Source organism: Chaetura pelagica, unplaced genomic scaffold, assembly GCF_000747805.2.
Source record: "Chaetura pelagica isolate M959 unplaced genomic scaffold, ChaPel_1.0 scaffold216, whole genome shotgun sequence".
Classification (NCBI taxonomy): domain Eukaryota; kingdom Metazoa; phylum Chordata; class Aves; order Apodiformes; family Apodidae; genus Chaetura; species Chaetura pelagica.
Window position 1 is genome coordinate 616546 of NW_009953597.1, and position 17664 is coordinate 634209.

General features: G+C 38.3%; 1 protein-coding gene across 1 annotated transcript in view; it reads right to left on the reverse strand.

Annotated features, from left to right (window-relative positions):
- The window catches only part of RORB (RAR-related orphan receptor B), a gene marked incomplete at its 5' end in the record, with an annotated part of 35474 nt that extends 18313 nt beyond the window's left edge, over positions 1–17161 (reverse strand). The window contains 3 exons of the mRNA XM_009999795.1: positions 9143–9544; positions 12569–12710; positions 17060–17161. Coding sequence (XP_009998097.1) covers positions 9143–9544; positions 12569–12710; positions 17060–17161 — 646 coding nt within the window. The remainder of the gene's footprint in view (positions 1–9142; positions 9545–12568; positions 12711–17059) is intronic.
- Between the last annotated feature and the right edge of the window lie 503 nt (positions 17162–17664).

Below are 17664 nucleotides of genomic sequence, written 5' to 3' on the forward strand. Positions count from 1 at the left end.
AAATAAATCGTGTTTCATTTGCCTTTCAAAATAATGCTAATAAATTACAAGAAATGACAATACAAACAAATGAAGTCCTAGCCTGGAGGAACCTAGAGGATGGACCCAGAATTCTGTTAAATCCTAGAGGATCTTAATACATGCTTAAAGGTCTCTACTTAATAATACTTTTCCTGGGTCTCAGCCAATTTAGTAAAAAACATATATTTTGTACTAATTAGAAATAATTTAGCTGGCAACAAAAGCTCTAACCAAGGCAACAGGTAGAGCTTACGGGACATGGACTCTACAGGCACCATATAATTATCACAAATTTATTGAGACAAACTATATCTTAACTTCTTCCAGCTTTTCTTACACAAAGAGATTTTTATCTTAAAATTTGCACCGTTCTAAAAGAAAAAAAATGTGGTTTATTAATTACAATAAAGCAAAGACTTTTTGGAGTGGACATTGTTTACTATGAAGCCTGGAATATGCCTGGAACAATTGGAATATTATGTGGTTTATATTAGGGTTTGCCCCGTCACAATCTGCAAATACTGCGAGAGGTTAGACATACATTTTAGCTCTTTTTTACTGTCACAGACTTATCATTTAATAAAGATTTAAAGCAATTTGGTTATAGAAATTCTTTAAAAATTACTGACAAAATATTCTAAGATGTTTATATTTTCCTGTAGCGTTGCAACTAAGTTGCATCAAAATGATGTCAGCATATTGTGTCAGAAAGTGAAACAATTTGGTATCATAAGCAATGCCACACATTTCACTAATCAAGAGAAAAAATGTCCATGCAGTTAAAAAGGAACACAAGACAATGCTCCATGCCTTTATGTTTTGTTATATCTATTCTAATGTCCACGTGGATTTCATCCCTGCAAGTCTACTGAACTATAAAAATTGTGCTCTGATAATCAGTTTCAGCATTTGAGCTCTACATCTTGTTGCATTGTATTTTCTACCAAACACATTGATGTTCATCTCCCATGTATTTCCCTCCACCTTTTTTTTTTTTGTACCTTCACAGCCTTGTATAAAAGAATTGTGCTGTTCTGTGAAATAAAGTATCAAAACTGAATGGACTGAAGCAAGACATAATTACTGATAGAGCTGTGAACATCACAAACTGCATAACAAGCAGAATTACATTATTCCTAAGAATAAGGCTGAAAGTAGTGAAAAGCGTGAAGTTAGTGAAGAAATCTGTCAGACAGAAGGCATGCAGTATGAAAAAGTGAACTATGGCCTCAGAAAGTGAAACAGGATGTTGCATGTCTATTGGGAAAGAAAAAAACCTGTAAAATCAAACTTACATTGGCTTCCTTATGTCTGAGGATTAATGAAAAATCAAGGCATCGTGATTAAGATAACAAAGAAACGTATGGACCCTAGATTAAGCTTTCAGAAAGCACAAATTAGGCATATTGTTGGTGCTGACTGCCCAGAAACAACATAAACAAACATTAAGAACAGGCCACATTGACACTGAGCTAAAGGGGTTGCTAAGATGCAGAAAGAAGTAATGTATCACTGCTAATTCAAACCAAATCAATTTTTGCAGATAGTATGCCACTCATGTACTACAGCAATTCCTAATCATCACTGCCTTGCCCTCTTGATTCTATTCTGCAGTGCTGTGTTTGCCTCTTCATAGATTGTGTTTGAGACACAACCCTGCAAGACAACACAATTCCCATCTCCCAGGCCCTCCATGCCCTGGTATCTGCTTTGGCTTTCTCTTTTTGAGGATTTCTTCCAGAAAGATACTGCTGCTCTGAAGCATGTGTGATAGAGAATCAGATAAATGATTATTCCTTTAACTGGCAACAACAGCACAGTTCAGTACTTGTTAAACCATTAACTTTACAGTGATCTTTTTGTGTGATTTTTGTGTTAGTATCTGCCAATATTCACAGCACAGTGCTATTCCTGAAAAGACTGTCATGATATATGGTAATATATGGGATGTATTATATGGTATTTTGCATATTGTGACTGCTACAAATGGTTGCTTTCTGCTTTTTGGATTCTCAATAGAATGAACATGTTTTGTCAAATTTGGTTATGCAAGAAAATGTTATTTGAGGAAAGGAGGAATTTTACATACTTGCTTTAATGAATTACAAATGTATGCACTTAGAAGAACTATATTATCATGCTTTAGAAATGTAAGCTACAGAGAAGTCTGTTTTAAAGCTGTTTAATGCATTTTTTTAATTAATTTATAATACAAAACTGAACTAAGTAAAACAGAATGAAAGATCACAAAATGTTGCCCGTTCTCAATCTCAGTTAAAAAAGGCCACTGCTTTTATTAATTTAATTGCATAATCCAGCTGCTTATCTTGTTCAAAGCATCGTAACCACACTAAGAGCAGACTTCATTGTCTTGAGTGTTGCAGAAAAATAATAGAAAATTTTTGTCCCTTGAAAACACATATCATATGCCAAAGTACTTAAAACTTTACCTCTCTGTGAACAGAACTCTTGACTGCATTTCCACTGGCAACACTTAACCCCACAATAAATATAAAGGGCAACATTTAAAATGGTATTGTCTGCAACATTTATAATGCACGGTCTGAAGTGTGACCAACCCCAGTTAGGAATGCTGGCAGTGGCCATCATCCATAAAATCATTGTGATGTTACTAGCTGGCCTGCATTTAACATATGAACTGAAAGAGAAGTCAGGCTGCTTTCAGAAATTGCCAAAAAGCTTAAAAATTTGCAGGAAACCCCCATCTGACATATACTTTTAGGCTGTCTACTACGTTTTCAAATAGTTTTAGATTAATTGCTTTACTGTATAAATTTGAACGAGAGCTATTAAAAAGTCACGTTGTGTTGTGCCTACTAAACTGCTGTAATTTGTGTTAAGTGTAGTCAAGCAGGACTGCCAGAACCAATATCTGACTCATCTTAAGCCCACTGTAGTTACTGTGAGGCTGTGGATGCTCCATGATTTGAAAATCACAGACAGAAAATAAGCTGGTGCTGAAATATGCTACCTTCTAGAAAACAGTCTTTATTTTCTAAATCTACGCCGAGTTGTAACACAAATCCTGACTTCCCTAAGTCGTCTTAAATCAGTAAGTGCTGAAATATAGACTTAGTTAAAGATAACAACATAATCAGTTATTTATGAGTATTTGGATCACATAAACTACTGAGTTGGGCAACATAAACTTATTAAAGCATTTATGTAAATCTGTAATTAGGCTGGCTTTGGTCTAAATTTACAAATAGAGATTACTAATTTGGAGTGGGAAAAGATAAAACGAGAAAAATTTACAGGCTTTCAGAAATCTTACACTCTCCCTGACATTTCTGCCAAATTTGTTGATTTTGTTTTTTATATTGATTTCTTATTTATATGCTTAAAAATATTAGAATCTAGAATTACAGAAACACTACCCTTCATTTCAGCATCAGTTCAGCTAGGATGCCTCAGCATCGTAATGCTCTAATGCATCCCCTCACTTTTCTGTCCATTTCTATGATGTAGAAGTGCTTCCTAACTGAGCAACGTTGTCAAATTTAGTTTTATATCCTGCCATTCTCTGATATTTTCTTGAGAGTACGAAGAGGAGAAAAAATCAATTAGCTTAAAAAAACTGCAGAAGTTCTAAGTTTTGTCACATGAACTGAAATACTAATTTATTCCGATTGCCACCTTTAAATAGGTAAGGACGGTAAGATACAGTGCCTAAGGGCGTCCGCGAGGAAGGACATCCTGCTCAGTTTTAATTGCTCACTAGATGGCAACATTGCTCTGCTGAAATACAGCTGTAAGGTTGTAGGCACCTGCTCTGCAAAATTTGACTATCACCATGGTTGGAGGGACATTAAATTATATCTTAGAAAAAAAAGGCAAAGAAGCATTACACGGGAATGCGGTCACAAAACCGTAATTTCTCTTTCACTGAGTGGTGGGCTGTAGCCTTGTAAAGGAAACATCAACCTAGGTGTTCATGTCATATTAGGTATGGGTTTTACTTGGAGAGCTCATTGCATTCTGCGTGTGAGGGTTCCTCCAGTGTTTCTTCAAAAAACATCTAACTGAGAAATACGTGTTGAGTAAGCTGTCCATTAGTGCTTGACTTGTATCAGGAAACAAATCCTGGAGACAGAGAAAGGAGTTAATAATAATAAAAACTGCTTATCACTTTGGAGAAGTGCTTTAGAAACCTTCAACAGCAAGGCACAGCATACTTCTTAAGACATCAGTCTGCTGCTGGTGTATATATTGCATATGCAACACACAATGCTGTGGACATACATGAACATTTATCCATAAACATGGAAGAATAAACTAAATTATTTGAAAGTTAATGGAAAGCTTTCTACTGAAAGGAGAAAGATGTGAGACTGGCTATCAGATATATCTTCAGCAGATTAGCTGAGAATGTTTCCAGCAGGTCTTGTCTCAGGATGGGACAGTGACTTAACTAAATGCTAAGCTCCTGTCTGTATTATATTGCAGCAATTTAAATGTAATAATGTTATAGTGTACAAAGTCATTCACTGGAGGTCCTGAGATGATTGCATGAATCCAGCTAAATGAAGGCTTACATCCAAAGGGACTCTTCTCTAAGCTACCGTTCCTGAGCCAGGCTTTAAAACATTTTTCAGATTTTGTTTTACAGTAATTTTCTAGTCAATGGGTCTGTGTTGAAAGAAACACTGTGTTATGGAGGATTTGGTGAGTAGGGAAGGTGATGCCTTCTTCAGTTCTCACTGTGTGGCTGCCCTAGTGAGGTATTGCCCACCTTAAGATACACATGGAGGAGCAGGGTCAGAGGGGCTGGGGGAAGGGAAGATCAAGCCCGAACCTGTCAACCTTATTTGCTATTTGACTTCAGTTTTGGTAGAAATGTAAGCTCTCAAAGCCATTGAGTACTTTCAAATAGACCTGATGTTGAAGCAATGCCATGTAAATATACATTAACAATACTTCTTCCTTTAATTATGGAGGCTGGACTATGCAGCCACCCGTACACTCTAGTGTTGCTTTATTGACAACAACAATATTGCCTTACTGTGCACACAGTTAAATGGCACTCTTGACCTGGAATGAACCCTTAACCTTTCCTCACAACAGTGTGTGCTAATAATTTTTTTCTCATCTTTAAGAAACCATATGCTGGTACTTTCATCTGCAGTCAATGCAGGGCAACATTTCCATCAATTGTTACAGACCAAGACCTGAGCCACATATTTTGTGAGGAAAATGCAATGTTCAGGTCAGTGACAGATAATATTATGCACATATATTTAAACAAGATGGTCTTTAGTTTTACCAAATTTAAAAGTAAGACTTCAATACCTGCTAACTTAAAATGACACTTGGGAGCAAGCATTGGCCTCTCTCTATGAGGCCACCAGGGTCAAGAACCAGAGTTCCCTTCTGCCTTTAGGATTCCCCACACACCAGCTAACCTTTGCAGCTCTTCCTGTGAGGACACAGCCATTCTGCAAATGACCAAATTCTCGCTTTCAAGGTGATGAGAAGATTTCACCCCATGATTTAAGCTCCCACCATAGCATGACTAATTTCTGTCTTCCAAATATGCAGATGGCACAGCGGACAGGGAAAAAAACAAGTGTGCCATGGAGTCCCTGGCACCATACACCCTCAGAACATGGGTGCGGTCAAGTTGCACCAGGGGATGTCCAGGTTGGACATTAGGAAAAATTTCTTCACAGAAAAGAGTGATGAGGCATTGGAACAGGCTGCCTGTTTTTATTCAGCTTTTCTCCACTGTAAGCTCTGACAGTTATATGATAAATTTGTGTTTGCATGTGAAATGGCTCTTCCTTACATTTAGCCCTCTCTTCAACTGGAGACATCCTGTTTCTTATAGTGATTAGATAACGTGCAGGTGTACCCGGGTTTCTTCAACTAATTTTGAGGAATATGCTAGTAATATATATGTGTAAAAGAGCTCTATATAACTTTGATTTCACAGTACCTCTTTCTTTTACATCTATTGACTGGTACAGTGTTTAGAGATACAAGTAAGCATGCAGTGCAAGATAAGCTATATTTTGCTTGCTGTGCCACTCTAATACTATCCATTGAAACATTTGCTGTGTAAAAATTTTGAATTTCAAAACTGTTGGGCTGAACAATTTCCATTTCTACTGTAGATGAAGGTATGTTCAGGAAAAAGAGCACTTTCACATTCAAATTAGAGCATTCTTTTTTGGTGGAATTAGAAAATTAACATGTGAAGAAGAGAGTATATGATGTCTAAATTATGTCTTAGACAATCTTAGAAAACAGTAGGATCAAAATGACAGAAAAATGAAGACCTGGTATTTGGATTTTTCAGAGAACCTTACTGTTAGAGAGAAAGCAAAAAGTAAATACTAAAGTAATTTATACAATTGCAGCAAATTGTTTAGTTAGGTGCAGAAGGGCCCATTGTTAGTACTTGTTTTGCAAACACTTAACATTTCCATTAATAACCTGAAAGAGAGGGTTCCTAGCATGTTGATTAAATGAAGAGAGAATTCCCATTTGAAAGAAGTCATAAAGCATCATTGAGGATTCAGACATAGTGTAACAGGATTAAAAAAGTTAGAAAAAGAAGGAAGAGGTAAAAAGATTCCACCTTGGAATTTTAAGAGGTATCTTAATAAAAACTCCTGCCTTATACAGGAGAGAAGTGGCTGAGAAACAAACAGAGCAAAGATGCTGAAGGAATAAGTGAACTGGATATCGGTTGCTGTGTGATGCAGAAGCTGCAAAGACTACTTTGATTGTGGGCTGCCTGTGAAGAAGTCTGTCCTTTGCAGAGCTTTCAGCAACTTTTAGGAGTTAAATGGGGGAAGGAGTTCCAAACATTTATTATTGAGGAAAAAATTTAAGTGTTGCACTCAAGATCAGACAAGTGGCAATGAGCTTGTGCTTGAAAAAAGACATGCATTTGAAGAATATAAAGACCAGAAGAAAACTAAGACAAGAAATATGAATCTGGTAGAAAGTCTTCAATAAGGAAAAGAACTCATATCATCTGGGATAATTAAAGCAACAGTTCAGTTTATCACTAGACAAGGTAGCATGAAGAAATTTCTATCAGACATGAGGATCAGTGCAGTATAGCTTTTCCATCTTCTATATATTCTCTATGATTTCTAGTTCTAGTAGCTTCTATTAATCATTAATTAAGCTTATACCTAAATCTCACAGCAGTGAATAAAATACAATGCTGCTGCGAAATGTAAGTGTACTGTAATATAAAGTCAATGCATCGCAGTGCTTAAGAGTTTTCCTGCTTTGAGTGCAAGCTTTACAGATGGACCAACAATCTGCTGCAGCATTTAGAGGCAATTCCTGTTTGTTTTTAAACACTAAAAATGTAATTCCTCTGTACACTAATCCCAATGGTACATTTTTCCATTTTTTTCAGCTGATCCTTTATACTACACTATCTGTGGATCCTTTAGCCACTAAACATAGGATTCCATGGCCATATTCATTCTTCGGTCTCACTTCAGGGTTGGTAGGGTGGATGGTTGGACTTGATGATCTTGAAGATCTTTTCCAACCCGGCTGATTCTATGATTCTGTAACTGAGCACAAACCCTAACACATGGACCATCAGAATCATCATAGTTCTGGTAACTCCTCTGAGTCTCTCTGGAAATATTTCCCTTTGGTACAGGTTGCTGCAGAGTAACAACTTTTATGACTGTTTAAATTGTGTCTCAGCGGGTTCAGGGTATTACAAACCACTGTTGCAGGACTGAGATTTGCACAAACCACGTGTGTAATCTTCATGCAGCCAGGTGAGCCAAGAAGGAAGTCAGAGAAGTTTCTCACTAATCGTCTGTATATGCTATGTGGTGAGTGTAGGACTTCCCTGGCCAGCAGCCTAGGCCAGTTCTGATAACAAAACATATCCCACTAAACATGTGGAAGAAAAACATAATTTTCTCCTGCACAATTTGCAACTAAAGCCCACAATTTGTTGCACAGCTTCCTGCACACAAGCACCCATGAGAATGAAACATCCTACAGATTCCAGCTATGCCTTCATTTATTTTTTATCAGACAGAAACTGCTAAATATACATTTCCTGCAATATGTATTGAGTGCATGCCACATCTCCAGGGCCCTCAGCAGGGCACACATACATTTACACATCTCAGTGTACCTCCATAAGGTAGCAAGGCAAGGCCAGAACTAGAGACGGTTTTTAAGATATGTCATTAATTAAATTGTAATGGATACTCTTGAATATAGTATTTTTCCCTTATTCTCTTTAAATTAAATTCTATTAACAAAGTGTTACCCTTTGATTATATTCTCAACCACAACTGACTCAGCATACTTCATTTGCTGAGGTGGGAAGTACCTAATTAAGATGCCAATCTTCTTTCATGTTATTTCTTTATAATAGAAGTAGTGCTTCCAGTTGTGTTTGAGAGGTATGACTAGAGGCACTAAATGAACAGAAATCCTCCTTAGAGAGGAATCAACATTAGCCATTGCCTTTCAAACCTCAAAATCCCACAAAGAAGTCTCTTTGCTATTTTTAAAAGAAGAAATCAAGGTTCTCCAATGCATTCAAGCAGAGGAGCAGGGGTATCCATGCAACTATGGTCAGAGTTTTTGCATCTAAGGAATTCAGTGAGCTTGCTCTGCATGTGCATCCACAGACCAGAAGTAGCAAGCTGGTGCTTTTTGACAATAAATACCCTAGAATTAGCTGCCATGGGGATGCTGAATGTTGACAAGAATACGGATGGCTGGCTGAAGAGAACATTTAACCCTGCTAGTAATGAGCTCATTTGAAACAAGCTCCCTGCTACTAATTATCACTTGGTTCTGATTGATTAATCACCTGCTTTTGTCCTCCTATTTCATAAACAGAACATGAATTGATGAGTTTAAGAAACTGCATAATTTGCAGATTTTGGTAAAAACAGAACTGCCTTGATATTGTGTCAATTACTGTCACACTGATTTTCTTTCCTCCCTGCATGTGTGTGCCTGTATACACATGTGCGAAGCTGTAATTATTGTACACCTGTGTATGGAATGCCTACACAATATTTTAATAAAGGCAATATTGCAATCTAGTTTATATATGCACACATTACACTAGATGAGTAAGAATTTTGCTTACCTATTTCTGTCATGGATATCCCCGAAGCTAACTGCCCATTGTTGAAAGAGCTATAGGTAAACAAGTTTGGTACAGAGGTGAGGTCATAGATAGGTTCCTGCTTTATCTGTTTGATTCCAGTCATGTCTAACCCAGACTGGTCTGGGGAAGGTTGGGCAGAATCCACATTATAGTAACCCTCAGACTTTGGCAGGTCGATGACGTGCCCATTTGAGTAGGTGCTGCCAGTTTCATTATTCAGGTTGCTCAAGCCATTGCTGATGCTGTTGCTGTAAACTCTAGCAAGGGCTTCTGCCTCGCCGCTCTGCTGCTGCCGTTGCTCCTGCAGTCGCTGCTGGTGCTTCTGCACTTCAGCATATAAGCTGTCCCTCTGCTTTTTGGACATTCTTCCAAACTTCACAGCTGAAAAGCAAAGCACAGTATAAACTATTGTTCTCTTTTGTTTTTTCTTGATTCCCCTCAACCCCACTGCTCATTTGATATTTTTCAGTGTTACTTTCACTGTTGAAACTTGCTGTTTCTGTGGAAATGGGAGAGGATGCAAAGCTTTACATCATGTGCATCTCACAAAGTATTAACGTGTTTGGATTTACAAGGTGATGGCAATGACTCCTATTTGACAGGAAGGCCTCAGTTAAGCAACTCACTTGCCACTGTGAATGTCAAAAAGACCATGTAACCTTTTATATCTGTGTTCACTGAACAGCAACCCAGAGCTGTAGAAAATGTGCAGTCTGTACATTCATATGCCATGTAATTTACCACTTTTCCACAACCCTTTAAACAGTGCACTAACAAGATTAATACTCTGGATGAAAACAAGCCCTAAAGCCTTATTATCACATCCTTTCAATGGGGTGTTATCTTCACACTTAAAAAAATAATAAATCTTACAGGTTGGAGTTAGAACCTAGAGGAATATAATAGATTTGAAGGTAAACAGCACAAACGAATGTCATCTTTTCCACAGAGGGAAGTCTCAGGGATTTACACCATCAATTTACATAATCTTCCTGCACAAATCCATGCATTCCTTCTGAAGAGAAAGGGTGGAAAACAGAGTGAAAATCATTCTCCCCACAAACAGGGTTCATTACACTGAGATTGAAATATTAACAAATGACAAGCTAATGGCTGTGGAACTGGGAGGGCTGAACTCACAGCCTGCATATACAGTGGGTCATAGCTGATTATCTTCCCCACCCCTTCTAGCCCATCTCTTTTTAAATTCTGGCTTTTTACGGTGCTAGATCTAGGGATCTTAGTGCAGAGACAGTTGTTCATTGTGCTCTAACACATATTGGGAAGACATTCAACAGAATTTATCAGGGCACAGATAAGCAGACATTGCTCTGGAAATACTAATTTCTATAGAGTACTACTGCTCTGGTAATACTAAGTTCTATGAATTATGAGGTGTGTTTTCCAATGCTGAGTATTTCCAGCCCATCTGTAATTGTGATCAATTTACAGTCATCATATTTATTAGCACTGGATAGCCTTGTCTCCCATTTTTGCTACCCCATAGTTCACCCATAGCCCACAGGAATAGTCTGAAGCTACCCTTGTGGATGGATATGAAAATCTTTAGTCAAGGAAAAGAAGAGAGTAATATGAAAAGGCCAGAACACCAAGGAGGTGGCAGCCTCTTCAATTTACTTGTACTTTTTTACATTAAGAGGTTTTGTCCTTACTCCAGCCTTGGCTTACTTGCAGCCCTTCACACAGACTGCAAGCTACCTCACGCATACAAAGCCTGGTGCTGGAATCAGTCCACGGTGCACTGCACACCCTTATGGACAATATACAATGACTTTATTTTGAAAAATGCAACTCCGTATTTTCTTCAAATTTAGGGCCTCAGTAATAAAAACAAACACCCACTGTTTATTGTCATTATGTATTCATTAATTGGATTCTCAAGCTGCTGTTGGTTAGTATCCTGCCTCTGCATGATAAAAATGAAGTTGCTAAATGGCTGAGAGGTAAAACTCATATTCAACTTCTCCATTAAAAAAAAATCCATACACCCTATTTTAAACTTGCAAGAGCTCTTAATATCGTTAAGTGTAAACACTCTTATGTAAACAGTGAGAGAAGAAAGGGATGCTGTCAGAAGAATCACTCCCTTTGTACACAGTGGTCCCCGAATTATAGGTTGGGAAGACAGTGCTGTCAGTCACATTAAAATGCCCTTGTGACACCTCAAATCATTGGAAGATATTACTTTTAGGAGGAAAGCGTTTGCTGTTAAATTACTGAAATCTTACTACTTTCATCTCCTTCAGGAAGAATACGGAGCTAATGCATCAAGTAAGATGCATGCTAGGACCAAAAAAAGTATACTGATTAAAGGCTAGGATGTAAGGCACCTGCCAGACTGGTGGGACTGGTGAGCACTCAGCTTCAGACACACTGAGGCAGGAAACGACCTATTGCAGTCCAAATTTAAAACAAGTTTATAATCTGTGGACCATCTAAAGAAATAGTTCTTTAAGTAACTTCTCTGTCAATGACTGTTAATTTCAAATGAATTTTTTTGTGTAAACTTTCTAAGACAGAAAACTGCTGCCAGGCAATAAAAATTGATATAACCTGCCTTCAAAACCAGAATACTTCTCATGCTTCCTGACTATGTAATCTGGAAACCCACTGCATGTGGCAGGTGGGCTGTGGGCAGCCCTGCCCAAGTATCCTAACGCCTGCAGCACTGGTGAGGTGTATGTTCTCAGCTTGCCCATCACAGGTTGTCACACCACTGCTTGGAGCATCGACCAGGGCTCTGCAAGGATGAAAGGATCCTGCTGTCAAGTATACTATGGAGCTTTCCTCAGGCATAGTGTCCATTTTCAGTGCCAAACTATGAAACATTTCTTCTATAGACTCAGACAGGGATAGGGGAAAATGCACAGGTAAAAAAGTATTTTTAGCAATACAAAATATTTGGTGAAGTGCTCTGTATAAAACAAACAGAAACCCTTAACGCAGTCAAGGTGTAAATTTCTTCTTAACTGCCTTTTTACTGTCACAGACTTTAAGAGATCTCAAGGACAGGAATGCTTTCAGAAATCAATGCTTCATGCTAAGATAAATAATAATGTTTAATATAAAAGGTTTTCTAAAATGGATATAAATACACCTCTTGAGCGGTGACCTTTTTTGTGCTTTTGAGCAGAACAATGTATTTCACTTCTGACACTTTATGTTCCAAACTTATACTTCTCTGTTCTCTGATTTCCCCACCCTCCCCATGAAAATAGCCTCCTTTGTTAACTGAATGGCAAAGATCTGTGTCTCCCAGTGTGTACATTACAAAGCAAGAAGCTTCTTTCTCTTTTTCCAGAAATCTACAGGGAGTTTAAGGGAGTGAGCAGTCAAGAAGGGTTTCAAAGGGTTTAGGCATGAAGCGGGAATCTGACTCCTTACCATCTCGAGACATTCCCAGGGCAAGACATTTCTGCAGTCGGCAGTGTTGGCAACGATTTCTGTTGGTTCTGTCAATTAAACAGTTTCTCTGCCTTGGGCAGGAGTAGGAGGCATTGTTCTGCTGACTCCTCCGAAAGAATCCCTAGGGGCAAGAGAGCAAAAGAGAGTATTACCATGTGCATATATGTGCACACACACAGAGAACCATGCAAGCAACTACAATAAGGTCTTATTTAGTGCAAAGCTATTTACGCTATGGCTTTGCAGATGTGTTGGCCTTGTATAGTGAAATTAAAATGCATTTACTTATAATAAAGAGAATTGTGCTTCATTCTGTGAGACTGTAACTCTGCTTTCTTAAAACACAAACAATAATGTTACAGAATGCATTCTTATTGTGCAATAAAGACCATGTATCATCTAACACTTGCTCGTAGTAGAGGAAAAGCTTGTCAGCATTTGTAAACAGATGACTTAAAAGTACTTGTTCTGACTATTTTCTTCTTTTAATGAAAGAGACTGGTAATAACTTGTGCTGGCTACACATAGCATTAGAAGCTGAAGTTTGCTGTTCAATTTAACCTGGCAAATGTTGATCTAATCTAGAGGGACCATACACTCTGAGTGCAAAGTAATTCAAATTCAAGCATCACAAAAGCACTAGGATTTAATGACTGTATCAAGTAAAGCCAACACACAAAGGAGAAAGCAACACCTTTAGACACTCCCATGAGAAAGCAATGACATTTTCCATTTCAATGGAATACAACATTGTCCATTTTATCTATGTAAAAAAATGTAGCTATTGTATCTCCTAGAAGGCTTCTCTGGCCAGTTGTAGGCTCTTTGGCTAAAGATCAGAGGGGTAGGAGGGGAGTATTAACCCCTACCTTAGCCCTTGCAAGCTCCCAGCTGCTATGAACAACTGAGAGGTAATGTTATGGTAGCAGTGACATAAATGGCAGAGGTGACAAGAGGAATTAAAACAGGGGGACAGGATTAGAGAGAGAAAGAGAAAGGGCAAAAGCATTTTATTACATTATTTCATTTCCTGACAAATAAAGGAGAGGATGAACAGCAAGGTCCAGACAGAGGGAAATAAAGAAGAGACGGTCCTTCCTACTTCTGCATCTTTAGACACAGACAGCTGCAGGGCTCTGTGGTGGGAGAGCTGAAGGATAGCCTAGCCACCACAGGAAGCCATGAGGAGAAAAAGGGCAGAAAGCATAATTGCTGCCATTACACCAGTCACCAGAAGTGATACCAAAGTAGTTGCGCCTTTCTGGGTTGGTTTGCAAACAGCTCTGAGTGAAGTCAGAAAGCAAGAGCTGACTTCATTTATCAGGCAAAACCAGTGAAATCTCCTCATAGGATAAGCAGTATGAATTGTGGGAGCCGTGCATGTTGGGGGAACAAGAGTCAGGAAGCAACAACTCAACAGTGTCACAGGGCTCAATTCACATGCTTCAGGTAGGGTCTGATTTCTCACCCAAGTCCTGGTGAACCTAATGAGGACTGTGTGGAATTTAAGTAAGAGTAGGTGGCAGGCAAGGTCACTGCTACTTCCTGAGGTTGACCATGAAGAGACTCACTTCATCTGGCTTGTGCTGCTCTTACGAATTATTATAGCATAACTAAAAACTAAATTAAGTTTTAAGATACAAACTTCTGAGAACATACATGTCCTTTAGGGAAATTCTCATAAAAAAAACTGATGGGGACTTAGCTGATCCTGGCTAACCAAAACTTCCCTGAAATTGTTGGAGGTGAGTTTAATTGTAGGCTAAATGGATGCTAATCACAGATATTTCTACTCCATTTGCTGAACTTTACTGCTAGTTTTGCTTTTGACATGCAATGGATTTTCAGATTTAAAGGTTTAGATTTTAGCAGCTCCTATGTGGCTATGTATTTCAGAGAACAAATTAATTAATTAATATTACAAAGCCCCACACAACCATCTAACATTGACTATGTCTTAACCTGTAGTGCTATTTTTGCCCCTCATCTCATAAGAATTCATTTGTTCTGTCCTTCTTTTGCCCCTCTTAGGAAATAATCAAGGGTTACATAATAAAATTAATCTACAACAGGTAATTTATTTTTCTCTCCTCCCCATAAGACCTAAATGTTTTCTTACAAATTACAGACAAGCCTTTTCTGTGGCTTGTAAGGGATTGTTAAATAATATCGGCTATATTTACTGAGAATAATTCCCTTCTGGGGAAAGAGGTTGCAGTTCATCACTGAGGAGCTACAGACTTAAGCACAGGTTTCCTAATATTCCCAACACTGACAAAAACTCTTTCTGCGCCTTGAACAAGTCACTTTATCCATTGCCAACAGTCAGTCTGAGAAGGGAAGTGGTCATGTGAGCTACTGTCTAAATCATAATAAAAGTGTGGTAGCAAATACCTTGCTCTGGGGGTAGGCAGAAGAGATGACAAAAAGTTTCCCAGCAAAGGATGGAGTCAGAGACAACAGACGGGATGAAAACCTGCCTTCAGGTTTCATTCTTTCAGTGACAATAGTGGCAGACCCACCATTTTCTTCAGTGGGTCCAGCAGATTATTCAGCATATGCCCGCAAGCACACAACAGAGCAGTAAAATCTATGAGGCCCCTTAAGCACCTATAATATGCATTTGCAGTGGCATAGCTAATGCAGGGACACAGAGTTAAAGGATTTTCTGTCCCTTGAAGTCTGTAGCACCGCCATGGGCAGTTCAGTCCTTGGGTACTGTGCCCTGAAATGCTGCTGCTGTCTGGTGCCTGGCTCAACACACATGTATACCTGTGGAGTTGTTCTCTTCCTTTCACACATGGTCTCCGTCTTAATTAATTCAGATTTCAATTGCATTCAGACAAAAGGAACCATAAATGACCAGTTATTAGTACACGGGCTGAGCAAATAATTATTTAATTGCTGGGCAATGAAGAGCAGAGTTGCACTACCTGAGACAGTGCTTACTGTCTCTGACACAGAGAGCTCTGACAAAGATGTCCCTTGTCAGACCCAAGGTGAAAACTGACATCACTTTTTCACAACAGGCTCAGAAAACAAGCTTAGGCTAATAGACTTCATACTGCAAAACTGGCACAAAAACAAAAGGGTTAAGACCATTGTAACTGGAAGAGAAGTCCTTTATCTCAATAAGCAATCTGCACACAGAGCTGAGGGGTATCGCCTCCTCTTGAGGCACACACAAGGTCCAGCATTACCCCAAATTACAGGAGACACTACCCCTAACTGCTCTCTGGGCACTGAGTGTTGACACAAGATGCTGTTTTTCAGCTGTAAGCATTTTTCTCCGTATCTTTTGTGCCAGTTTTGAAGTATCAGATCACTTAGTCTAATCCTGTTTCATAGGATCATCGTAAGAAGATGCTTAGTTCTAGTCCAGTGTCATAGTAAGACAGTGACACACTGCAAATTGTTCAGATTACAATTGTTGAAACTTCTGAAAGAAATCTGATCTGACAAGATACTGCTTCTCACTATGTTGGCATTAAAAGCTTTCTTTTGGAAATGAGTGTACCCAAATTTTCAGCCTTTCCAGATGCTCAAAAGCTTTGCAAAGCACTATGTAAATACTGACTTACCATTTATGTCTACAAATACAGATAAATTTTCAAATGTACCAGTTTGTTTACTTCTACAGAGAAGAAATCAGAGATGCTGCCTCTCCATCTCTACAATTCCACATTTACAGTCAGAAGTTGAAATACCAGCATGTAGTATGAAATACCGGTTTTCTATGAGTAATGATACAATTCCTTAGATAACAAACAAACAAACAAACATATAAACAAACAAGTTGAAAATGAAAGCCTTTCTTCTTCTGGCTTGGGGCCTGATTTGTGTTTATGGACTAATGCCTGGCATGGCATAATATGTTAACATGACTAAGCAGCATGGAAGTGTTTTTTTCCTCCACCCCTTTTTTTTTTAACCTCCAGTTGAAAAGAATTGCCCTGTGGCAGAGCCTATATGGAGGAAGAGACAGGATCCTTTTACATTAGTCATAATGTATGGCATTCATTTTTTTGGATATTACAGTTTGGCCTACAGAGAGTATAAAGGGGATAGAACAGGACTAAACTGACAGCTGTAAGCTTTTAAGATGTTGAACTGTGATACTGTGCCAACTTTCAATTCTACATGGATTGTGTAGGAAACAAGGTAAGAAATTCACCTCTCAAGCTGATTTAAGTTAGAACAGGTGTGACTCACAGTTGCCAGCCTCGGAATTGGCACTTATACTACATCAGATGTGATTAATTCATGTTTCAAATGAGGAGATAACTCTTAAGACTGTTTGATGAAAAAGAAAGCAACTAGTAAAATTACGCATGAAATGCATCTATATCAGCAGCAGGCTTTACAACCTTTGGTACCACTTGCTTGAAAGCATGTAAGAATGTATTGTTGCACACAGATGCCTGAGGCTACTGCACATGCTGATGACAGTGCTGTATTAAAATCTCATACCTTGCAGCCTTCACATGTGATGACTCCATAGTGTATTCCAGAGGACTTATCACCACAAATTTTGCATGGTATCACTTCAATTTGTGCTGAAAAAGAAAACAAGACAAATATTTTGAGTACAAAATTCTATTTAATTTCTTTATTTCTCAAATTGAGATCTCAAAAAAACTAGAACCAGACAGCAGATTGCTTGTTCACCCCCTGACAATAAAAAATTGCTTTGTATGTACTGTGTGTTTCTGGATGCTTTGATTTGGCAAATTTTAATTGCTTGACAGTAGGTAGTTTCTACCATACACCACAAAACTCTTCTGCAATTTAAGACATCTCATTATTAGCAAGGTTTTCCTCATATATTCCTTTTTTTGTTTTTATTTGTAAATTTCATCATTGTTATTGCTAAGTACAGTCATTAGGGGTCCTAAATAATTATCTAGGTTGTTCTTACTCATATAATTCAAATATTCGTAAGTTTTCATTTTGCTGAGGTAGAATTTCATGGTATATTTTGATGCATTTATCAAAGCAGTGGAAATGATGAAGTTTTTACATCCTTCAGATTATGGCTTCAAGACACCAATGGCAGAGGTGGGTTTGCAAATGAT